Source organism: Catharus ustulatus, chromosome 25 (assembly GCF_009819885.2).
Source record: "Catharus ustulatus isolate bCatUst1 chromosome 25, bCatUst1.pri.v2, whole genome shotgun sequence".
Classification (NCBI taxonomy): Eukaryota; Metazoa; Chordata; class Aves; order Passeriformes; family Turdidae; genus Catharus; species Catharus ustulatus.
This window is the reverse complement of record NC_046245.1, coordinates 34,172-58,178: the sequence shown is the minus strand read 5'-3', so window position 1 is coordinate 58,178 and position 24,007 is coordinate 34,172. Positions and strand designations below refer to the sequence as shown.

Here is a 24,007-nt window from a genome sequence, read left to right as displayed (position 1 = left end):
TTGGGGCAAATCATTCTGCTGGCATCTTTTTCCAGCCTTGTCAGCTTGCTGTCAGTCTTCCCTCGGTGATCTCATTTTGCATTCTCTCAGTCCTCGTGGTCCTTCTTGCTGAGTTTTTTTCGTCCCCCTGTCCTCCCCTCGTTTGTCATGTCCTGTGTCACGGGTGCCTGCACGCATTTGGTCTGGAGCTGCTCTGCCCTGATGCATAGTCAAGATAGGACAAGGCGCAAGGACTTGTGTTTTGTACTGTGGGGTGGTGTTGGACTCTAGATCAGATCTGCGCATTCACTCAAGATGTTTGGGGCTGCCCAGCTATTATGCTGGGCTTTAAATTTTGTTCTAAGTTCTTTTTACCTGCAGTTTACCTGGGGTTTTGGGTAGAAAAGTGTGGGGATGTCTCTTAGCTCTCAGGTAACCACTCACTGACCTCCCGCTTCTGTCTCGCAGGTCCCCGAGGCAGATTTCCAGTTCTCAGCTGCCACCTTTCATGGAACCTATCCCTCGATGTCGAGGACCAGCAACCAGAAGATGCGGTCAAGCATCCTGTTCAGTGTACCGTTTCAGGTAAGGGTTGCAGTCCGCTTACCAGCTGAAGATTTTGTGACAGTCTGTGTGTGAGAGTTTGTGTCCGTCTGCCACCGCTAGCGTATGCCTGTGCGAGTGTGCATGGTGACCGGTTGTAATTTTGTGCATAGGAGTTTTGCCTTTCAGGCTTTTCAACCAATTTTAAATTTAGAATAAAAATTCCCCAGCCAGGTTTTTTTTTAAATTTCCTCCCTGGCTGGAGTTTTTTTTCCTGGGTCCCGGCCGGTCTGCGCGGTGAAGTTCATCACCAAAGTTTGGGCGCAGAACGGCCAGGGACCGGGGTTTTTGTCAGGCAGGGCGATATTTGAGGTTCCTGGGGAGCACAGAGAGCCGTGGTGTAATTGGGCACTCGAGACAAGAGCGGTGGCAGGTGAGCCGAAAGTTGTGTGCGGTGGATAAGGGTTATGTTTTATGGGTTCTGATTTTCTTCTCATTTTATTTATGCAGGAAATCGAACTGTCATCAACTGTTGTGGTCTAGAAGGACGATTATGTTCTGTTACTATGTATGAGGTTTTATTTTGTTTTAGCAAGAGGCAGAAACCCCCCAGTGATGCTGCAGCCGTCCCAGCCTTTAAATACTTTGGGGATGTGCTTGCCAGCGTTCCCTAAAGAGCACTGGGAAAGCAACAGGAAATCACAGAACCGTTTAGGCTGGAAAAGAGCTCTGACATCACCGAATCCAAGCTGTGTCCATCCCCTCCTTGTCCCCAGCCCAGAGCCCTGAGTCCAGGACAGCTCCAGGGACCCCAAACCTCCCCGGGCAGCCCCTTCCAGTGCCCGGCCTCCCTTTTCATGTGGGAATTCCTCCCAAACTCCCCTGGTCCAGCTCACATCCTATTGCTGGATCAGAGCCTGACCCTATTGAATTTTGGGGTTGTCACCGCATCCTCCATCCCGTTTTACAGGGCGGTGACAGCGAGTACGAGGTGGACCCAGGGCACCAGAAGGGCATCTCCCGGGCACAGGCTTACAGCTACAGAGAGCGATTCGGGCGAGCCCGAGCACACCCCGCTCTCCCACAGCACCTCCACGCAGCAGGGCTGCCTGTTCTGCCCCAAAGCCAGCAGGACTCCCACCCCCCAGACCCCCGGCAATGCCCCCAGCAGCCACCCGGGACCCTGTATTGCCCTCCCAGCAGCCTGGCCCCCGGCTCCAGAGCTCCCATCGCTGGGTTTTCCTCTTTCGTTTGATATTTAAACAGAAGGAAAAAAAAAACCCAACAGGTAGAGGGGGGAAAAATTAGGGGAAAAAAAGAAACGAAAAGAAAAGCCCCAAGACAGTAAGAGAAAAGGAAAAAGCAGCAAGGAGGAGGAGGGGGAGCAGCCCCAGGGGTTTTCTGCTTTCTGGGCAGCACCGGAGCTGGATGCCAAGGTCAGGTCCCCTCCTTGGCCAAAGTGTCACAGACTCCTCGGGGGGGGCTCGGGCTGTGCTGACATCACCCTTGGCTCCCATGGGGGCCACTCCGGACCTGCTGCTGGACTCCAGCGGGTCCTGGGTGAGGGGCTCCTGCCGTGCCAAACCCCGGCCCCTCCACTCGTGGCTCCCCCAGGACATGGGGACAAGCGGTGACACAGAGACCCCAAACTAAAGAGGGCGAGAGGAGCTCTGCTGATCTCAAACCTCTGGACTTGAACCCTGCACTTGGCACCCCCACAGCCTTTGGGGGAAGGATCCCAGGGGACAATTCATTCCCCCCCTCCTTGGTGCCTGGCCCAGCACAGCCCCCCCAGGAGAACCCAGGACTGAAACCCCCGGAGAGCCCCAGTGGGTGCACGTGGTGCTCATACCCTCTGACTTTGCACCTCGGGGGCTCTGGGGAGGACTCGGATGAAGCAATTGGAGCCTCCCCTTGGCGTTTCTGGGGGTTTGGGGGTTTTCAGTGGGGTTTTGTGCAGAGGCCTGAGGGCATTTAGGGGTGTGGATGCCCGGGGAGGTCCGTGGCCATTTTGGGGTTTCTGCACAGCACAGCCCCCACAGTGCCTATGGGTGAGCCAGCACCAGCCTGGCAGGGCCGTGGCACCCGGCCTGAGCCGAGGGAGATGCCGATAACCATGCTGAGGACAAGAGTGTCCCCTCTCTGGCACCTTGCTCTGCCACAGAAAGGGCCAGTGCCACGTGTCCTTGTGTCCTGCTGCCCCACTGGGCTTGTGGCAGCCCTGTGGCACCAGGGAAGGACCTGGGGTGCCAGAGGTGCTGGGTGGAGCCCAGAAGGGTGCAGGGAGCTGTGCTGGCCGTGTCCTGCATGTCCCCGTCGCAGAGGGGGCTGGAGCTGCTGGGAAATGGGGGGTGGGACAGGACACCCCTGCCAGCAGCAGCCCTGGCACTGGGGATTCTCCTGGGCTGGGTCACAGCCGCCCTCTCCTGCTCTGCCCTTCAGGCCTGGCAGGAAAATCCAGGTGAGGCGTTCAGGTTTCATCAGCTGTCACCAGCTGGGGCTGGGGCGGGCTCAGCACAACACCAGGTCAGTGCCAGGGGCTGCACAGTCCCTGTCACAGCACCTGGGAGCCACATCCCAGGCCAGGGGCTGCCAGAGGAGCGTTGTGCAGGTTTTGGGGTCCCTGCTGCTCCCCCTTGCACTGGGAGGGTTGGGCTGCACTGGTGGCCTTGCTGCTGAGCCACAGTCACTCTCTGTCCCCTCACAGTGTCCCCAGAGCAGCTGGCACTGCAGGTGGGTGACTCCTCTGACGCACCTGGGCAGCACAGCACCCAGGGCTGCCGTCCCCTCCTGGGGAGCCCCCAGACCCCACTCACGGGCACAGAGGGGATTCTGTGCCTGGCTGGACAAACCCTGCTCCTCCTGTGCAGCTCAACTCCAGCCCCAGCCATCCCTGCTTGTGCAAGAGGGACCTTCCTCCCACGCGGCTGGGACACGGGGCGGCCGGAGACACGGGGCAGAGCAGCTCTGGGGAGTTGAGCAGCGCAGGGGAGTTCCCAGAGCAAGGACTGCTCCTTGTGCAAGGGATGGCACCCGCGCAAGGGACATTCCGTGTGCCAGGCAGGCTCCTGGTGTCGGGGTTGATCCCTGGCTGAGGGCTGTGAGCTCAGACACATCTCCCATCGTGGGAATGCGGGGATGCAGCCCTGGATCCCACCCGTGAGGGATCTGTGTGCGCTTTGGGACAGCCCAGGCGCTGCTCACCTGCCCTGACCCAGCTCATCCCTGGCTGCCAGGAGGAGCCCGAGGTTGCAGCCACACCCGAGGCAGGTTTGGGGCTGGTGCTGTGCTGGAAGGTGACACTGCCGGTGCGGTGAGGAAGCTGCAGGGAGATCCTGCCCACGGCACCCAGCGTGTCCCGGTGCCCACCTGGCCAAGGCGGGGGCGGGCAGAGCATGCAGCCGGGATCCTCTGGGCAATGCTCCGCCCTGGGTGAACTTCGGGGAAGGGGCTGAACCCCTCGGCTGTGCCTGGGGGTCTCTGGGGTTACTGGGGCGGTTTCTGGCAGCAGCCAGCGCTGGGGATGGGGGATTTTGGGGGTGTGCTTTGTTCTGGCATCCTGGGGTGTCCGGACAGCGATCCGCAGCGTTGAGGGAGAGCTCCCCGCTGGCTCGGCAGCGTCGGCAAGACAAAGCTGGCAGGCGCTGGCAGCAGGAGGAGGGGATGGGGCTGCCGGGAACTCGGGCGCTTTTCCAGCAATGCCCCGCCCACGCGTGAACCACCCACAGGTGAGCTGCCCACGGGTGAGCCACCCACAGGTGAGCAGCCACACGGGTGAACCGCCCACGGGTGAACCCACCCACAGGTGAGCTGACCACGGGTGAACCACCCACGGGTGAGCTGCCCACCGGTGAGCCACCCACAGGTGAGCAGCCCACGGGTGAACCACCCACAGGTGAACCACCCACGAGTGAACCACCCTCAGTTGAGCTGCTAAGTGTGAACCACCCACGTGAAAAAACTGGCGTGGAAAAACTCGCATGAAAAAACTCGTGTGGGTTCCCCACGCATTCAAAAAACTCGCGTGCCTTTCCAACGCGTGGAAAAAACACGCGTGGAAAAAAACTCGCGTGGAAAAAAACTCGCGTGGAAAAAACACGCGTGGAAAAAAACTCGCGTGGAAAAAACTCGCGTGGAAAAAACACGCGTGGAAAAAAACTCGCGTGGAAAAAACTCGCGTGGAAAAAACTCGCGTGGAAAAAACTCGCGTGGAAAAAACTCGCGTGGAAAAAACTCGCGTGGAAAAAACACGCGTGGAAAAAACTCGCGTGGAAAAAACTCGCGTGGAAAAAAACTCGCGTGGAAAAAACACGCGTGGAAAAAAACACGCGTGGAAAAAAACTCGCGTGGAAAAAACACGCGTGAAAAAAACTCGCGTGGAAAAAACACGCGTGGAAAAACTCGCGTGGAAAAACACGCGTGAAAAAAACTCGCGTGGAAAAAACACGCGTGGAAAAACTCGCGTGGGTTTCCCACGTGTGGAAAACCCACTCATGGAAAACCCACGCTTGAAACACCCAGGCGTGAACCACCCACGTGTGAAAAACCCACGCGTGAAAGCGCCCACACGCGAACCACCCAGGCGTGAACAATTCAGGCGTGAACAACCCACACGCGAACCACCCAGGCGTGAACAACCCATGCACAGCCCCTCCTGCCACGGCGGGGGCCAGACGGGGCTCGGCGCATCCTCAGAGCCCCGGACACGGCTCCGTGCCGGGGGCGGCGGGAGAGGAGAGCGGCGGGGAGGACAGACCCGGCTCTGTGCCCCCTGTCCCGCTCTGGGGGTACCCCTGGAGGGGTCCCTGTGCCAGGGGCTTTCCTGCAGAATCCACGCTCCAGGTGGGATCATGGAACCACGGCATGGCTTGGGTTGGAAGGGAACTGGAGCTGCCCTAAGAAGGGCAGGCTTAGTAGGTTCGAGGCAGAGTGAGGACTTGGGGAAGGGTTAGTGTGTCGGCCCGCTCCTCGGGGGCTGGTTTAGGAGGGGGTCAATCCACCTGGACCCTCCTCTCCGGAGGGGATCCGTCCCCTGGGCGCCTCTCCAGGACCCCCTGCTAATGAGTGGGTTCCGGGGGAAGCAGAGGGCGTCGCGTCGCTCTGCAGCGTGAACAGACACACAAAAAATTAAATAAATCGCCAGACAAACGAGCGGCGCCGCCTGGTCCCCCTCGGCGCCGCCTGGTCCCCCTCGGCGCCGCCCCGCGCATGCGCTCTGGGCCTCGCGAAACTGCAGGCCCCGCCCCGCGCAGGCGCTCTGAGCCCTGCGCACCTGTGCAGGCCCCGCCCCGCGCAGGCGCTCTGGGCCTCGCGCACCTGTGCAGCCCCCGCCCCGTCCTCGGCCTTAAATCGCGGCGGAGCCGTTGCCGGCCCTCTCCACGTGGGAATGCTCCTGGGATGCGGCTGGACCTTCTCTCGGAGCGCTGCGCGAACCCAGCCCGGGGGCTGCTCCCGGTGCTGCACGGAGCCCCGAAGTGCTCAGGTGGGACCCGGGCTCGGTTCTGGGTTTTGTCGGTGTCCGCCGGGGGTTCCCAGCGCTGCCGCTCCCGCTCCGGCCGCAGCGGGGCTGGGACTCCGGGTACGATCCCTCTCCTGCCGCAGGGAGCCGGGGCTCTGCCGGTAGCTGTGCCTGAGAGAACGGCGGCGGGATCTCCTCGTGCAGATGGTGGATCGCTGCTGGAACCGCCCGGGACTCCGTGACCGCCGTGCCGGCCCTGGAGCCCCAAATCCCGGCGCTCCCATCCCGCGGCACCGCCGGCACCCCGCGGGTGGGCAGAGCCCCAGCGGGTGCAGCGCCGGGCTCCCCTTCCCCGGGCCCGTACCCCTGTGGAACGAGCGGGGCTGGAGCACGGCAGGAGCCGGGCACGGTTCCGCTCGGGCTGCTTCTCCAATACCTGCCAGGGGAGAGGCTCCCGCTCCCCCTCCCCCTGCTTTGACACCTAAAAAAGCTCTGCAGTGGCAAAACCTCATTTATAGAAATTCAACTGAGAATTTTCCTCTTTACTTCCAGATCGCAGGATATGCTAAAGATACACTGGAGTTGAGGGGAATCCTAAATCTGAGTCTCAAGTCCGTAGGTTTCCTGCAGGTGAGTATTGCCAGGCCAAAACGATGGCAACTGCTGAGGCTGCTTTTGTGACCCAAAGCTGCACGGCGGCCAGCAATGTTCCTTGGTGTTTCTGTGTGTCCCAGCTGGCTGGCAGTGTGGGGCAGGAGGAGGCCAGGAGTCCCTGGAAGGCAACAGCACCTCTTGCTCTTTGGCTCTGTGGTGTCCTGCCTGTGCCTGCGGTGTCCTGCCTGTGCCAAGCACGTCCCAGGGACGGACACTGGGCTGCCCAGGCAGCGCTGGCACAGACACGGCTCGAGGGCTGCCCGTGGCTCCTGGGCCAGGGGCTGCTCTGAATGGGCACCTGGAGATGCTTCAGCCTGGACAGAGACCACCGAGAGCCCAAAAGCACCGCAAGGCACAGCTGGCATTTCCTGCTGATGGCAGCACAGGCCACTTACAGAGGAGCTCAGACAGCGATTCCTGGTTCTGATCTCCCAGAGCTCCAACACAGCTGCCAGGTATGTCCCAACCACCCCAAAACCCTTCCCTCGCAGATATTAAATCCCAACCAACAGCCTGCAGAGATACCTTAAAATCAAAGGTTTAGGTGGTGTTATAGATAATAACCAAATCAAGTCGAATTAAATAGCAAAACAGCAATTTTTATTTTTGCGACCGAAAATACGGTCCTGGGACGCCACAAGCGAAAACACGACAGCGCCGAGCCCGGGTCGCCACTGGGTGGATACACACGCTGATCTGACCTCTACTGCATCAGATTTCCCTGTGTTCACACCCTGCTATTTCGGAGAGTCCAACTTTATACAGTTTTTTCTCGAGAGTTTCCTTTGTTTCTGCAACAAATTCTCATATTTAAATTAAATCCTTTTCTGGTGCTGCCCTGGACAAAAGGCCTTCCTGCATGCTGATGAAGGCTTTGTCTGCTCCATATCCATGTGTAATGAAGTGCTGTCTTCTCGCTAATGGGAGCCATCGGAGGTGATGGGTACTTTGGCAGGTATTTTATAGATGATCTCTTTCTGTCTGTGGTGGAGATCACCGGGCTAGGTCTGTTGATATGCTAATTACGGTCGTTGTCTATGGCCCCGGGTGCTTGGTGTTTAAGAGATTCTTTTTATTTTATTTTATTTCATACAATCCTTTTATATAAACACGAATTATAACATATATCACAGGTGGGGTGAAGTTTTGTGTGGATGAAAGTGGGAGTTTTTCAGGGAGCCAGCTGGAAGTGCAGAAGGGATGGAAAGGTTTTGCAGGTGGGTCCCACTGGAGGCGTGCTGGAGGCAGGGATGTGCACCCCTTTCCTGAGGGGAAAGAACTTGCAGAGGCCACTGCTGAGGCTCTGAAAAGAACTCAGCCTTCTGCAGGGAGAGTTGTTCTCCTGCGGGCACAGGGGCCGCGCCTTGGAACGGGCTGGGAGCACCTCCAGCCCTGCCTTCTCCTGCTTGGAAACAGCACCTGGAGCCCGAGCTATGGGGGTTAAACCAGCTGAATTCCAGGCAACTCTGTCAAGAGTCCCCAGGGACATGGGTGGGGCTGGGGGATGAGGGTTTTAAACAGCAAATTGTTTGGAATATTCACCTGTCTCAGTGCTGCTGAGCTTCCTTGGAAGCTCTACTGGTTTCTGGCACAGCTGCATGGGAATATCCACACTCCATGAGGCACTGTGAAGTTATGGCAGTGGGAATAGAACAGGGAATTTGGGACTGTGGGATAATTCATGGGAACCAGCAAATCTGACAGGGAACCCCAAATCTGGACGCTGCACAGAGAACAATCTTTGTGCTGCCCAGGTGACAGAGTAGCTCAAGCACTGGAATATTTCTATGCTTGGGGTCACTGGACCTGGATTTTATTCCTAGCTTTAACTGGCTTCTTAGATGATCTTGGGCAAATGGTTTTTCTGTTTCTCCCTTGAATATTCTAGTTTCTGTTCAGTAAAGGGTTTGTATAATATTTGCTTCCATTGCAAATATAACATGCTATCAGCTCCACCAGTGAAAAGGGTGTTTTCTAGATGGTGCATTTCTTTGCTAATTATGTGGTTTTGATTGCTGAACTGCCTTCAGATGTTGCTGTTATTAATGTAGAAATCTGTATTTAATTCTGTATCGTTTCAGGAAGTCCCTTGGCAGAACGTGAAGTAGCAGCCCCCAGTAGCTGTGTGTCATTTGCTGGTGCAGATGCTCCAGTAACCATTCCAGTGACAGAAAATACAGACTCACCAGTCTGGGACTTCAGCAGCAAGCAAGGTGAGAGATGGGGATTCACACAGACACTTGCTGGGTCTGACAGCCAGCCCAGGTGTGAAAAGGATGTGTGGTTTGGGGGTCTTTTAGCCCAGACCTGCATATCTGAGCTTAAATTAAAACAGATAGATTGTCTGCTTTGAGGACCCTCAGCAGATCAAGTCATACTTGGCAGTATGCAGGAATTAACCTGTGTGATCCAATCTTGTTTCCTCCTGTGTTGCTAATATTTGAATCCCTTCAGACACTTAAAAACTGTTCTACATTCAACACTTCATTTTTCCTTTTTAAACTTTTTTTTTCCTAGAATGAACTTCAAGCATTACAACTTTGAACCATAACCCTAGTTCTTTGCTGTCACTGTGTTATTGAGTCATGAAGTCAACTGTATTTCTGTTCCTTCATAGTTTTTGGTCCTATCTTTTAAATGTACAGCAAGAGTGAGGAGAGGGAAGTACTTCTTGAATAAGCAGAAGCCCAGACTGTGTAGAGATGTGTTATGCTTTGAGGCTCAGTAGTTTTGGGGCTTGTTTAGTTCCTGCCCCCATCAATACAGAAAGAAAGGGATTTCTCTGGGTGGATCAAATGGCATTGAAACTTCAGAAGCATTTTACTGCTCTTTCCTTCTTTGCATAAAGCAAAGGGTTTTGTTCTTAACAGATTATCCAAAGGGCTTCTCCTGGATCCACAGCAAACCTTAATCTTCAAAGTGTGGCATAAAGCAGGTAAAGTTTGTAGTGCAGTACTAAGAGGACTGTGTTTTCTTCATCCCCTTTCTTAGATTGCTTACATTTCATGCAAGGCGAATAAATTCTGTTAAGTGAATTGAAGAGTAGAATTGTAATGCTATTTTTTGCCTTGAAGAATGCTGGAGATGCATACCTATTGATTTCCTGGCCCTTGGCATCCTCCTTTTCCCCATTAGTTCATCTTCCAAGATTTGGTTCATCCATATCCTCCCTGGTTTTATTTTGACAATGCTTTAGAGGTTGGGTTTTCCTGCTGAAGGAAATCCCTAACTGCTTCCTTCACGTGCTCTTTGTTGTTGCTGCGGTTGGTTGAAGTGTGGCCAGGCAGTTGTAGCCAAATACTTTTATTTCTTTCTTTTTACATATTGAAGTTCAGCTGTCTGTGTATCCAGTGTGCACAGTGGTTCTCCTGGCAATCCCTGTCCCTGCCCTGGGCTTTCACTGTCCTGCAGGGCCATTTTTAGCTAAACATAACTGAGGTATTCCAAATAATATTCCCCTATTGGACAGGATTGTCCTGGACCTCGGGCCCACTTCCAAGCCCTATTTCAAGGCTGTGTTGCAGCATTCCTGTCAGTGTATATGTGCTATGTATCCTGTATGTTGTTGCTTCATGGGTGTTCAGCAGTTTTTTAGGAGGCTATTCTGTGCATTTGGGTGTCTGGGAGCATGGCATAGCTGTATTTGCTGCTTGGGGTGACAGCTGGTGCTCAAAAACATACAGTAGATTCAACTTTTAGTTGGTTAGGAGACATCTAATTTGTCAGGAATCTGTTTTTCTGGGATATTGACCATTTTTTCTGGGTTTTTCTGTATTCTTCCAGATATGCTGGGGTGTGTTACAGACATGTAATGCAACCCTTACCCTACTTTCCATCACTTTATTCTTTGATAGTATGGGGGGCGATAACAAAAGTGTCTGAAATGAAAGTGTTGTCAAATGCTACTTTGGCTCAGTGCTGGGAAATAATTTGAATATTTAAAGCTATTTAGAAAGCCTGAGGTTTTGTTAGATCAGCCGGATAACATCGTAATTTCTCTTATTTTCTTGCTGTGAAAGACTCACATGCAGTGTTCCTTTTTCCTTTTGATCCTAGGTGAAGGTCAGCTTTCCAGCATGTCCCAGTAATTCTGCAAACTTGTCCAAGCAGATGTTGAATTCCTTGTCAGAGGAAGTCAGCGTTCCCGCTCTGGAGTGATAAGCCCACAGGCTGACAACCTTTCTGGTTATTCTCAGGTCTCAGAAAGACCACTCTAAAGCAAATTGACTCTACTGGAAAAACGGTACACTCTGTCCAAGTGTGTCCACTGTGTGTGGGCTTAAAAAGTAGTGGGTATTCCCTTTCCCAGTGAGAGGGAGGTGCAGGAGGTAGCAATCCTGGGACAGATTCCTTTTGACACAGCCTAGATGTTCTTTCCCTTGTCATTGATGCTTCCTGGTTTGCATCCTTGTAAATTAGGATTTAAATGATGCCGTTGTTAAAACAGGCAGGGTCTTTCTCCAGGCCCTGATAAGAATAAGGGTTGTGTTTGTATCTGGTTTTGTTTTTGTAAGTTAAAATTAGCATAAATCCCCTTGATTTTACCTTAATTTCTGTCCATGAGCAGTGAATGACAGCTGGTGAAATGCTGTGGTGTTGCACATTACAGGAGTAAGGCTATCAGATATCCTGCAGTAATTCTGCTTTCTGCCCCTTCAAATGAGTGAGTGTTTTAGTTCATGATCTGTTTATTTAGCTTACAGAGACGATCCTTTTCCTGTGTGTGTCTTTGAAGTTTAGATGGACTGTGGGCCCCACTATGGGATCTGAACAACTGGCTTGGGAGCTGCCAGCAGGCGTGGAAAGCTCCCTACCAGCCCCACTGACTTGATTTTGGTATAAATCTGAAATGCTAAATGACGTTCCTGTGGACATTTGAAGAACTAGTTTCACCCATTGGAGGAAGAGAAGGGGACACAGTGCAATAACCGATGAAGGGGATGGAAAATCTGGGGCTGGGTGGGGTGCTCCGCAGCAGGACTGAGATGCTGCAGCAGTGTGGTGAGCTGTTGGAGGGGAGCAGCCACAGCAGTGTTTCCAGAGCTGGAGGGAATGCTTGGATTTATCCATTCTGCTGCTGCTGTCACAGCAGAACATTCTGCTACTGCTGTGAAGGCAATAGTCCCTTCTGGTGACTTCCATGGGTACAAGGAAAAGGCTGTGAGCATTTCTGGGGTGCATGGGGCAGTATATCCTTTCCCATCAGCATGTTTTTCTTCTTGCTAGAAATACTGTTCTCTGGACTAGATTCTAGGTTTAAATGAGGTATAAATTTAGAAGAGCAGTATTTATTATGTGTAGGAATAGAGGAGTGAAAGATTTCCTGAGGTATTTCATCCCTTCCCGTGCTACCACAAGCGATGTATCTTAAAATCCCTAGGTCATAAACACAGAGAAATCCTCCGATTTTTATCAAGTTCAACCACAAGTCAAGTAATATCCTTGACTTTGACTTTTATTGGAAGGTCATCTCAAATCCAAGTCTTTTGATTAAGTAAGTTTAGAACTAGCTCTTTTTTGGTTTGCAGCCTAAGTTCCATAGCCAAGTCAGGACTTTTTCTGGAGTGTTATCCTCTTGCTTAGAGCAGTTTCAACACTTACCTGCTCATCTGCTTTTCAATAAAAGCCTTTGGTCTTTTATTTGTATATTTACATGTTGTTGACTAAAATGATCCAACTTAAACCCAACTGCCACAGGCTTATTTTCCCCGTCTTACCAAATTTCTTACCACTGCTTGCAGAAAAAACTTGAGCTGGGTGAGGTTCAAAGATACTTCAGTGAGAAGCTGACCAGGTCTTTCCCTGACTTCAGCACATCCAAACCAAGCCATGAGGAGTGTGAGAGTGACCCTCAGGGCTTGATGAGCAGAGAAGTGGATCCCAAAGGCTGCCATCTTCTGGAAAAATCCAGTCAGTTGGTGTCTCAGGTCAGCAGCCTAATCAATGGTGAGTTGTTGCTGTGAGGAGCAAAATGACAAGGAAATCAAATCCCTGCTGATGCTTCTAAAATAACTTACCAGACTAGAGAATAAACTGGAGCCCAGAGCTTCAGTTCCTGCCAGTTGGAAAGTTGTTCCCTACTTTTTCTGCCCATGGCTTCCTGCAGGGTGGCAGCATTTCCAAGAGATGGAGTTGAAGGGCACATCCCTATTATGCCAGAATTTGCCATTCTTTTGTCACCTTGATCTTCCCTTTTTTCCACCCCCGCCTCTTTATTCTCCAAGGTTTTGTTCTTTTTATTTCCCTTCTCATCCTTAGCAACTGTTTTTACTGCTCTTTTACATGCCTTCCTCTACAATCTGTTCCAGACTCCTTTCCCAAATGTCCCCCACCATTCCCTTGGAGCAGGACTTGCCTCAAAATTGTTGCCCACTTTACCTAATACTGGTGAACTCACTTCTCAGAGGATGCAAGCAGTTAACAGCATCTGCTCACTGGGAAGCAAAAATAAGGGATTGTGGCTTTTTAAAGAATTTGTAACCTTTCCCATTAACTTCATCCTTAATGCTTCTGGTTTTTCCTCAGCATTTCTGTTCTTCTGGCCTTGTCAGTGGGAAACAGAGCAGAACATGCTCACATCAGCAGTGTTTGCAGAGCTGTGCATGTTTAGCTCCCAACCATCATTACATCTAGGACTTTCTACCAAACCCCCTAATAAATCAGATTTAAGCTGAATTGTTGCTCCGTGCATTTACAGAGCACTGAACCCATCAAGAGAAGTGTAGAGATCCATGCAGGCTCTGAGGAGCTGCTGCCATTCCCAGGAGACAGGGGTTTGACCAGTGGAAAAACCACTGAGAGAGAGGAGGAGGAAAATGCTGAGGTTGTAAATGGAGATCATCAAAGCAAAGAAGGAAGTGGTTCTGATGAGAACTGTGTTGGGAGTGTATCAGCACAAGCTGGCTCAGAAGGAAACTGTGAGAGCTTCCCTGATGACAGCAGTGAAGACCCAGTGGAAGGCTCAGAAAACTCCATCAAACCAAAAATCCCTTTGTATCCTTTATTCTTAAACACTCCATGCATTTGATGATTCTTCTGCTTAGTTAGAGTCTCCCTGGCCTCAGGACAGAGAAATTGTCTATGTGAAACTCTTCCCTGGGAAATGAATCCAGAACTGGTGGTCTGGGAAGGTGTTGGAGGACCCCATTACACTGTTTCACAGTGGTGATGACTTTCTTAAAACTTGTAGCCAATAAGTTTTGTGATTTGTGAGAGTCACTTCATTTTGGGTAGTTCTGGTATGTCTTCTTGCATTTTCTCTCCGTGTTTTTTTTTCCATCCATGTGTTAAAACTCTTGTGTTTCTCCTGTATTAAAAGAAACATGCTTTATTTTGCTTTTAAAATACTTCCTAATGTTTCTTGCACAAATTACGAATCTTGGATTAAGTGTTGGAATTTTTGCAGGATGAAGTCCTCTACAAGTTTGTGAGGTATTGTTTTAAACAAGTTGGTGTCCCAGGTGAGAGAACCAAGTGTTAGAACAATGGAATATTGATTAAAACAAATGAAATTTATTATTTGGGACCTGTTAACAGGTGAGGCTTTTTCCACATCTGGATCTCCGTGCAGCTGCGTACTGCCAAAGGTTGTTCCTTAACAGCTCTGCTCAGATCTGATCCTGTTGTTGTTCCCAACTTCTTCCTTCCACCCCAGGAGATGGAAACCTCCATGAGACTGCTCAGCACTTCCTCTCATCCCTCTGCATCTCCAGAGGGGTAAGTATGGGATGTCCTCTCCTTTATTGTCCAATTTAGTCCACTCCTTAAAGCAGGAACAGAACTTCTCCCTTCCTTTGCCTGCCAGCACTGAACTTAAATGTGATGGCTTTCAAATTGTGTCAGGGGGATCTTCCCAGTAACTCTTCTCTCCATGAGGATGGTTTTTAACACCCATGCCTGCGTTGTCTGTGATTCTTATGCCTTTACATCACCCAGTTGTTCAGTGTGCTCAGGAAATGCTGCTCATCAGGGTCAGTGGAAGTCGCAGGTTGTCATCCACACTTTGTGCTTTAATGTGAGGTGACATGCCTAATTCTGAGGAACTCTAACTTGTAATTATGGTTTCAATTAATCTCTTTTAGATCAAGATAAAATGTAGGGGGCTCCTGGAGAGGTATCTTGTAATGGTTCTGTGACCCAGGGAGTAGCAGAATAACTTGAGTGATTGCTCCTCCTGCACCAAAGCTGTGGATTGCCGACAATTTGTTTTGCTTTCTGGTCATGAAGATTTATTTACAGTGAGAGGTTTGTGGCTCAGTTTTTTCGACATCTACATATTTATTTTCAGTTCATAAAGAGAGGTTATTAAAAAGAGAGTGACTTTTTACACAGGCAGATAGTGATGGGATAAGGGGACACTGTTTTAAACTAAAAGAGGGGAGATTTAGTTTGGATATTGGGAAGAAATTCTTCCCTGTGAGGGTGGGGAGGCCCTGGCACAGAGTTGCCCAGAGAAGCTGTGGCTACTCCATCCCTGGAAATGTTCCAAGCCAAGCTGGATGGGGCTTGGAGCCCCCGGTCTAGTGGAAGGTGTCCCTTCCCATGGAAGGAGTTGAAATGAAATAAGCTTTAAGGTCCCTTCCCACCCAAACCATTCTGGAATTCCATGATTCTTTTCCAGCCCCAGCTCTGCTGTGGGTGTGCAGCAGCTGGGCTTTTTGTTTACCACTCCCAGATAAGGTGATGCCCTTGTTCCTCTCCATGTGACCTACGAGACAAGCACTTCCAGGAGCATTTGTGTCACTGGGAACAGCTTGTCTGATGAATCAAAACAGACTCAGACAGGCTCTGATAGCTCTGAAGTCACAGACACCTGTGGTGTAATACTAATACCAGCTTTTCTTGAATCCCCTCTGTGCAGCTCTGAGCTGAATGGTTGGAACTACCGCCCTGTAAGTTATTACAAATTAGGTAAAATGTTAGCAATGAGCTATGTGAATATTTTGATCTTAAAGTACCTAATTTGAGGATTAGCTGTCGTTAATTCTTTGCTGCAGCACTTGCAGCGTGTGCTGAGACAGGCTTCCGTTGTGCCTTGTGCATCAAATTCTCTTTGAAGAACCAGTTTTTCACTGCTACCAATACATAGAGTCGGAAAAAATGCTTCCTCATAGTTTTGCTTTTAATGGGGACATCAGCTTCTAAATCTGGATTTGGTTTGGTTCTGCACAGGTCAGCAAACACCAAGTGTGACAGCAAGGCTGAAATCTGAGCTGTCCTCGGGACACCACAGCCCTCACTCACTTAGCAACTGGCAGCCATCTCTCCTAGCCTTCCTAGTGCTCCTGCCTCCTCTCCCTGGCTTGTCTGACTCCCTGCTTTCCCCATCTTCCTTCCTGGAATGACAAAGCAGTGCTGAGGTGTGGAGCTGGGCAGTCACAGCAAAGGAGCTGGCAGCATTTGAGACAAAAGTGTTGTCCCGGCTCATGGGGCCCTGAGGAGGTGCTGCAGCAGCTCAGGCTCAGCATGGATGTTGTGAGCACCTTCCAGGGATCAGAGTTTTGTAGGGCCTCACAAAACCTCTTTGTTTTTCACTTATTTTCTCCATTGCATCAAACTAACACTTCCCGTTCTTGAGGTCCTTCCCAGCTCTTGTCTTCCACTCTGCTCACCTGCTCTGAGTGTGGCCTTGAGGATAGGTTTGAAAAATCAGAGCCTTAATAAACTTTTCCATAAAATGCCAGAATCCCAGAAAGGTTTGGGTGGTCAAGGACCTCAAAGCTTCTCTTGTTCCACCCCCTGCCATGGGCAGGGATGCCTTCCACCATCCCAGGCTACTCCAAGCCCTGTCCAGCCTGGCCTTGGACACTTCCAGGGATCCAGGGGCAGCTACAGCTGGTCTGGGCACCTCCCCACCCTCACAGGGAATTTCTTCCCAATATCCCATCTAACCCTGTCCTCTGACAGTGGGAAGCTGTTCCCCCTTGTCCTGGCACTCCAGGCCCTTGGCTAAAGTCTGTCTCTAAATACTGGGATATTTCACCCCCCCCCCCTCACCTCTAGGAATATTCCAAAAGAATAAGAAACTTCTGTGGAGACCAGTTTTATACAGAATAATTCATATTTGTGTATACATAGACTTGCCTTCAGTGTGAATTAGAAATAGCACAGCCTTGGGCAGATTCACAATAGCAGGCTTTATATGTTCCAAAAATGCTGATGGCAGCAACTGCCAAAACATTCTTGGTTGTGTTGTTTCTTCTGGTCTGCTGGATCTTCCTGATTTCCTACCTGGAAAGCAGGAGAAGGTGCAAGGCCAGTGCCAGGGTAGTACAGGGCAGTACAGCAACGTCCTGAGCTGCCTCCTGGCCCTGCTCACGCAGGATGGCCCCGCCGGCCTCTACAAGGGGTGAGTTGAGCACCTGCAAACAGATCCCAAACATCCCAACCCCCATGCGGGACTTTGGGGATGTCCCAGCACTCCCCCTTCAGCGCTGCTTTTGCTGACACAGCTTGTCCCGTCCTTCCTGCGGCTGGGCTCCTGGAACGTGGTGATGTTTGTGACGTACGAGCAGCTGCAGCGTGCCATGGCGCTGGCACGGCCGGGCCTGGCCTGAGCCCCTCGGCGCCTCTCGCCCGCCCAGCCAGGCTCAGCATCAATCACGTTAATTCATCAATTATATTAATTGCCAAAGCGCGGGCAGCAGCGGAGCCAAACACTCGGGGGGGGACCGGAGAGACAGAAGGAGAATAGATGTTGTTTGAGGAGAAATGTGGGGAGAACAGAGGCTTTCCGTGAAGAGTTTTAAGGGATGAAGGAGAAATTGTTTGCTGGCTTTCCAGCCAGGAAGAACGGCACTTCCCAAGGGCAGTGGTGTGGGCAGACGGGACCAAGCTGAGGGCCAGGGCATTCCCATTGTTCTTCCCATTATTCCCATTCCTTTCTGGTGCTTTCGATAAACCACCCCATGGGGTCTGGCCACAGCGTGGCTCAGGGTTTCTTTAACTTTTTGGGTGTTTAGGGCCATTGTCCTAGCTCTGCGTGTGACACCAGTCAAGCTGACATTCTCTATCACTTTTGGTGCACCGAACAACTTCCCATTGATCTCTAATTATTCAGGTCTGTCACTATCATTGGTGGGGTGTTATATAGCTAGTATAAATGAGATATAAATAATAGAAAAATGAAAATATGAAAATATAAAAATACCAATATATTTGTCGAAATATAACATATTAACAAATACGAGTAACAAATTTCTATGAAATACATACTATATAAATAATGCAAATAGCATAATATATAAGGAATACATATAAAAATGAGAATAGAAATATAAAGATACAGTTGAAATGTTTTATTGGTGTTATTTGGTTAGAGGCAGAGATTTTTTTAGTTTTGGTCGGCCGTTTTGGGGGCATTCATTTGGGAGGAATTTTGGAAGCGATTATTCCATTCGTGGCTTTTTTTGCCTCCTCTGCCCCGCGAGCCCGGGCTGAGCTGGGCGGCAGTGTCGCCGCCGTGTGGACACAGCGCGGTACTGCAGCCACCCCCGGGCCGGTGCCCTCTCAGTGTCGCCGCCGTGTGGACACAGCGCGGTACTGCAGCCATTGCTGAGGCGGTGCCGCCCTGGGTGATTGGGCGGTGACCAAGGGGGACGGCGGGGTCGCTCCACGGCTGCCGAGCGTGGGGAGGGGGCGAGGGGCGGGAGAGAGCGGGGCGGTGTCTGTCAATGGAGGGCAGGGGGGACGGGGAGTTGGGGCTGCAAAGGGACGCGTGGCTGAGAAGGATGACAGCGCGAGTGGGGGGCGTGGTTTACGGCGGAGCCGCCTTTTTCTGCTACTGTCGGGGACAGAATTGAATGGGAGAAGACATTTATTTGCCTTTTAAAGCGAGGTGACCGCTCCCTGTTGCCTCAGGGGTTTACCGGAAGTAAACTCCAGCTTTTCCAGCATTTAAAAGGTTTAAATCCAGTTGTGCCACTGCATTTGACAGCGCTTCTGCCCGGCCCTTCTGCAATCTAGATGCCAAATTGCAGTGAACTTTTCCCCATCAGTGTCTCCTCTAGAGCAGGAACCTGCTCTACAGACAAAATCCTGCAGGAGTGATAAGGAAGTTGTCGTCTTGCAAGCTACCCTGCCCAGCTTGCACCCACTTCTAGCACACGGTCCTTCTTAGTAACGTATGGTTCCCCTACACTCGCCAGCCAGTGCACTTAGCTTTGTCTGCACCTTTCCTGACAGATCCTGCTGGAGCTGGTGACAAATCCCTAGCCCTACACGGACAAGGCAGCAGACCTGTTTCAGAAAGCCAGCATGGTCCAGGTGGCTGTGTTTTAAACAGGACTCTGATAGCCATCAGCATCCCTGTCTCTCACATTGACTGGTGTGTGGCTAACCCATCAACAAACAGAATTTCATGACCTGGGGCTACATTTTCTAGCCCTAATCAGCAAACTGGGGATGGATAACTCTAGAAATCCTGTTGAGGTGAGGACCCTCCAGGATTCAGCCCCTCCACGTGTACTTGGTATCAGAAGTAGAAGGTGGAATTTCAAAGTTTCCGCTTTTCCCCTGAAAGTAATTTCTGATGTGGCTGTGCCACTTCAACAGTATTTGAAATCTCTCTTCATGCTCTTGCAGCAGCATTTTTTGAACTAAAATGGAAATTTAGCGCTTCTGCCTGGGACTGTGACAGAATCATGGAATCCCAGGATGGTTTGGGTGGAAAGGCTCCTTAAAGCTCAGCCACTTCCACCCCTGCCATGAACAGGGACACCTTTCAGTAGCTGGGCTGCTCCAAGCCCCAGGGTCCAACCTGGCTTTGGACACCTGCGGGGATCCAGGAGCAGCCACAGCTTCTCTGTGCTGGACAGCAGCATTGAAAGGCAGAGTGAAGGTTCAGCCATGATTTTTTGTGTTGCACTTACCATTGTATTGTGTGACAAATGTGGCTTTCATCCTTTTTTTATTTTTTTTTTTTTTGAGAAATTACAAAGACGCCTTATATTCCTGGAGTGTTGCATTCTACCTCTGTTGTTTTTCCTGTAAGTCTGGATCCTCTGCTTAGAATTTTTTCTTCACTTATTAGATGTCCTGGATATGGTGGATGTCCTGATTGAGGGCAGTGATGGCTTTGATGAAGCAATTGGGTTCTCTTTAAGTGAAGACATGATTATCCAAACATTTCCCTTCAGTGCTGTTGTCCCTGCTGCCTTAGAAGCCAGGAATATACTGTTGCTTCAGTCTGAAAATGGAACAGGTACAGTTTTTTTTTGGGATGTTGTTGTCATTTCTACCAGTGGGGTGAAAGGGGCATAATTTTTACCCCATTTTTAATAATCCATGGTGTTTCCTGCCTCAAGAGAGGCACTTGAGGGCTCTGTAGGTGCTTCTGCCCTTTTTCCCTGATCCTAAAGAGAAGAGACACTGTCCCCTGCACGCACCATCTGGGTCTGGAAGTAGCTGGCTTCTGTAACAGTGTTTTTAGGCCAGTGTGGAGATCAGGAGAGGAAGGTGGTTTTCATGGCTGTGGGCAGCTCAGGCTGAGATCAGGGAGAAAGCACTGTTGCTGTTAAGTAGGAAATGGATGCATTTTCCAAGGAAGCTTTTTCAGAAATGAAGCTCTGGTGGCAAATGTTGCCAAGTTCTGCCACCTCCTTCAGGAAAGCATTGGAGTCACAGGGGCATCAGCTGGGCTTGGAGCAGGATTTGCCAAGCCCACAGAAGCTCACCAAGTCCTCCATGTGTATCTTGGTGGTCAAGTAAGCACCTGGGGTGGACTGAAAACCCCCAGTTCTGAAAGAGAATTCTGTTTAACTTGTACACATTAACTGGGGTGGTGCCCCTCAGTACAAATCGCTTGTTCTCTGAGGTGCGTGCTTGGCAGGGGTCCTGCACACTTGTGCTCCTGGAGCTTCACCCCTGGGTTCAGCACAGAGCTCATCTCAAAACACGGATGGCTAAAGAGATTTTTGTTTCATAGTCATCATTCTTTTTCTCTTATGCTTTTTTTCACTTGAAACAGTTTAAAAATCATGAGGAGGGTAAGCGAAGAACCTACTGTGCCACTTGATTCTGTGTTTACCACTTTGCTAAAGAGAGCCTATGAGAGAGGAAGCAATACCCTGCTGGAAGCTGGTGTTCAGACCAAATTGAGAGGACTTGGCTCCTGGCCTCCCACCTGACCAGCTTTGTTGGCAGTAAAGCACATATTGTTATACCTGGAATTCACAGTGGAGAACTTCAGAGCAAAGGGGAGGAAAGTGGAAAGGTTTCAGAAAGCATTTCTGTGGTGTAATTAATAACAATTTCTGATTCCACAGGGAGAAGAACACCAACTCACAGTCATTCAGTCCTGGCAGTACCCTGCAGTGAGAGCTCAGCATGCGTCCACAGAGGCAAGTCCAGCATCTGAAAGAAAACAAACCAAAGGATAAGGTGATTTCTTGCACTTCCAAGTTATTTCAAGTTCTTAAAGCCCAAGCAAGATTTGCTCTGGATCTTGTTTGGCTGAATCATGCGCAGTGGGCACAGGTCAAGGCATTCATGCAGCTGTAAGCCCAGGGTAATTTAGAGGGGACACAAGAACTGTTTGTGTAGGAACATGCGAGGGGATGTCAAGGGGAGTGAGGTCTTCCTGGCTCCCTTAAGAGGCTTTTTACTATCAGCAAAAGAGCAAATTGTGTCTTGATGTGCAGAGGTGTTCCTTTAGAGGCACTGCTCTGTTATGGATGAACATCATTAAGTTCAAGGGTAATGGTAATAGGATGAGGCAAAGAACTGGGAAAACTGGCAGAAATGGAATATATCAGGCCCCACAATGGCATGCAAACAAAAGAAACAAGAGAAATCCTGCCTAGTTTTTTATCTTGTCTGGCCTTGCTTTCTTTGCCAAGTTACAAGGTCTCTGTACCTAATTGTGGGTCAAGGTCTTCCCCTTCCCCAGGAAAGAACTGGGCTGTGCAGTCCTTGGGTCACAGCACTTCCGTATTTGCCTCTTGTTGTTTGACCCTTCCCACCCTTGAATATCTGAGGGCAGGGAGCTCCACTTTGTGTCTGTGCTAAAAAAAACCTTGGGAGTGATAAAATATGATCAATTCAACAGGAAAAACACCACAACAAATTCAAAATACCCCAATCCCCCCGCAAAAACCAAAACAAAAACCATCCAAACCAGCTGAATTTCATGCATGATCGGATAAAGAATGCTTGGATGCAGCATCAAAACCTTGATGTCAACCAATTAATGCAGTTCCTTAGCTAAGAATTGCATTTGGAGAAAGTAGAGGGTGAGCAGCATTTATAAGACATTGAGAAGTTTAAATGGTTCTTAGAAAAAGCAAGCAGATAATAGATGGGGAAAAATACCACTGATGCCTCAATAAAATCAGCAATTTTAAGGTGTAAATAAGGCCTGAATAAGGTTGGCAATTATAAGGTATAACACAATAATATAAAATAAAGTATTAACAAACCCCTTTGCCTTACTGCATACAATTCAGCTAACTTCTTTGCATGTATTATAAAAGAAAATAAAAATTGTTTTAACTCTGGTGATGTGAAGTGTTAAAACACTTCAAAACCATGCTTTGCGTATGAAAATGGTAATCCCAGTCCTGTCCTAAACAGTGAGATTGAAAACCATCTCAGAAAATCGGTTTTTGTGGTATTGCCAGGCCCTCTTTGCAGACCAACAATATGTTTATATTCTAGAGTTAGGACAAGATTGAGATAAGAGCCCATTTTCAGTTATTTCTTCTAACAGAAGTGATAGGTTTTACAATTTGCCAGTTGCTGAAATGCTTTGTATGAAGATCAAAAAGAAATATTTCCTTTGTGTGAGAGCAAAGTATTTCTGTGTAATATTTGGGGCTTTTTTCTTCTGTCAAATGATATTTTTTTAAAATTGCCTTTCTAGAACTCTCTTCTGAATGAACCAATATCTGTTGTATTTTTTTAATGTTTCTAAAATGCAAGACAATCCAGCTGTTATGCTGGCTCTGTGTTTGCCCTCTGTTTATGCAGTGTGGAGGACCATCCATCATCTGCCCTGGACTTCAGAATGATGACATCTGGACTTCATCCTCACAATGCTGTAGCACTGACACTTCAAACAAACTCAGAAAATGATAAAAAAAAAAAGGGCACAACTTACAACCATTCCACAAGCATAATATCTGTGTGCAAACAAAAGGCTAAATTTGGCTGGAAATAATTAAAGTTTTGGGGTTTCTTTTTTTTTGGTCTTGCTTTGGGTTTTCCCCCCCTCTTCCCTCTTCCTGGTTTTAACTTCTTGAACTTTTAAGTTAAGGCAGCCTGAAGGCATGAAATTACAGATGGTGCTCACTCATCCTAAAATTGAAAACTTCCTCTTTCCAAAGGTAATTGTTTCCAGTTGATACTTGCCACTTGAAGGAGGTAAGGTCAATCATTTCTAGAAGGAAAACAGCTCTTATATTCCTGAGAAGGAAAACTCCCTGAAAAGATCTGTGTCCTCAGAAAAGGGACTGCATCTTCTTTCCTTCATCTATAATCTAATTTCAGGTGTCAAATCCACACACAGAAACTTTGGCAGAAACAGGTAGAAGTAGCAAGAGTTCCTTGATATTTATAGACTATGAATGCAAAAACATAACTGGGAAAAGCAGATAATATATTTGAAAATATTCAGTATTTCAAAACTTACTTAAAAAGCTGGCCTTGGAGATCTAGAGCCTGTAACCTTTCTGAAATGTGGAGTTTCAACAGCAGATCATGGAACAACTGCAAGAGTATGCAAAGACAGTAGGCCATTTACAGTGTGCTTGGTTATGTTTCTAACCCACATTGAAAAGAAATCCTGGATAACACTATCTATCTAAATAAACATCGTTACAGTCAGAAATATCAATTAGGTTCTTTCAATGACTTCTGATAAGCTTCTTGAGGGCATGCTGGCTGGTAAGGATGTTCTCATTATTTAGCAGCTCCAGACTGGGAGTAGGAATCTTTGGTTTTTGTCTTTACTGCTCAGCACAGATGCAAGCCCAGACCTTAGAGGGAAATGAACTGTGCCTCTTCTCACTGGGTTTAATAAATATATGCAGACAGTAAAGGCCTGCCAAGGTTTAGGAATCCTGCATTTATTTCAGGTCTGAAGAATATCTCCTTTAGGGTTAGAAATTCCTTTCCCTCTGAACATTCTCCTTCACAGTTTCCTCTCACTGCCTTTTTCTCCCAACTCTTCTCTCCTTATCCCAGGCTTGTATTGTCCCTGTTTGCCCTCTTGGAAAAAAACAAACAAACAAATAACTGACAGCTTCAATTTGTGTCTTTCAAACACAAGTTTGACAGCTTTTATTTTCTCAGCTGTTTCTGTCTTCTGACAAGCAGAAAAGCTGCCCTGAGTGCATACTTGCAAGTGATACAAGCAGTTTTGCATGCAAGTTCTCA

The 24,007-nt window shown here is 49.4% G+C and overlaps 1 protein-coding gene and 2 long non-coding RNA genes across 3 annotated transcripts; all 3 read left to right on the top strand.

Annotated features, from left to right (window-relative positions):
* Window positions 1–447: 447 nt before the first annotated feature.
* Window positions 448–1,138, top strand: LOC117007111. Its single transcript, XR_004420088.1, has 2 exons — window positions 448–564; window positions 1,033–1,138. It is a non-coding gene; the product is annotated as an uncharacterized LOC117007111 (long non-coding RNA).
* A 4,643-nt stretch (window positions 1,139–5,781) lies between these two features.
* On the top strand, window positions 5,782–9,575 carry LOC117007108. The gene is made up of 7 exons (XR_004420084.1): window positions 5,782–6,004; window positions 6,533–6,610; window positions 6,715–7,089; window positions 7,484–7,589; window positions 7,768–7,851; window positions 8,716–8,847; window positions 9,505–9,575. It is a non-coding gene; the product is annotated as an uncharacterized LOC117007108 (long non-coding RNA).
* A 1,160-nt stretch (window positions 9,576–10,735) lies between these two features.
* LOC117007107 (C2 domain-containing protein 3-like) lies at window positions 10,736–19,867 on the top strand. The gene is made up of 5 exons (XM_042779981.1): window positions 10,736–10,830; window positions 12,376–12,561; window positions 13,332–13,627; window positions 14,246–14,350; window positions 19,665–19,867. Exons 2-5 carry the CDS (start codon window positions 12,496–12,498, stop codon window positions 19,693–19,695), a joined length of 498 nt encoding a protein of 165 aa, XP_042635915.1. The 5' UTR covers window positions 10,736–10,830; window positions 12,376–12,495; the 3' UTR covers window positions 19,696–19,867.
* Window positions 19,868–24,007: the final 4,140 nt, after the last annotated feature.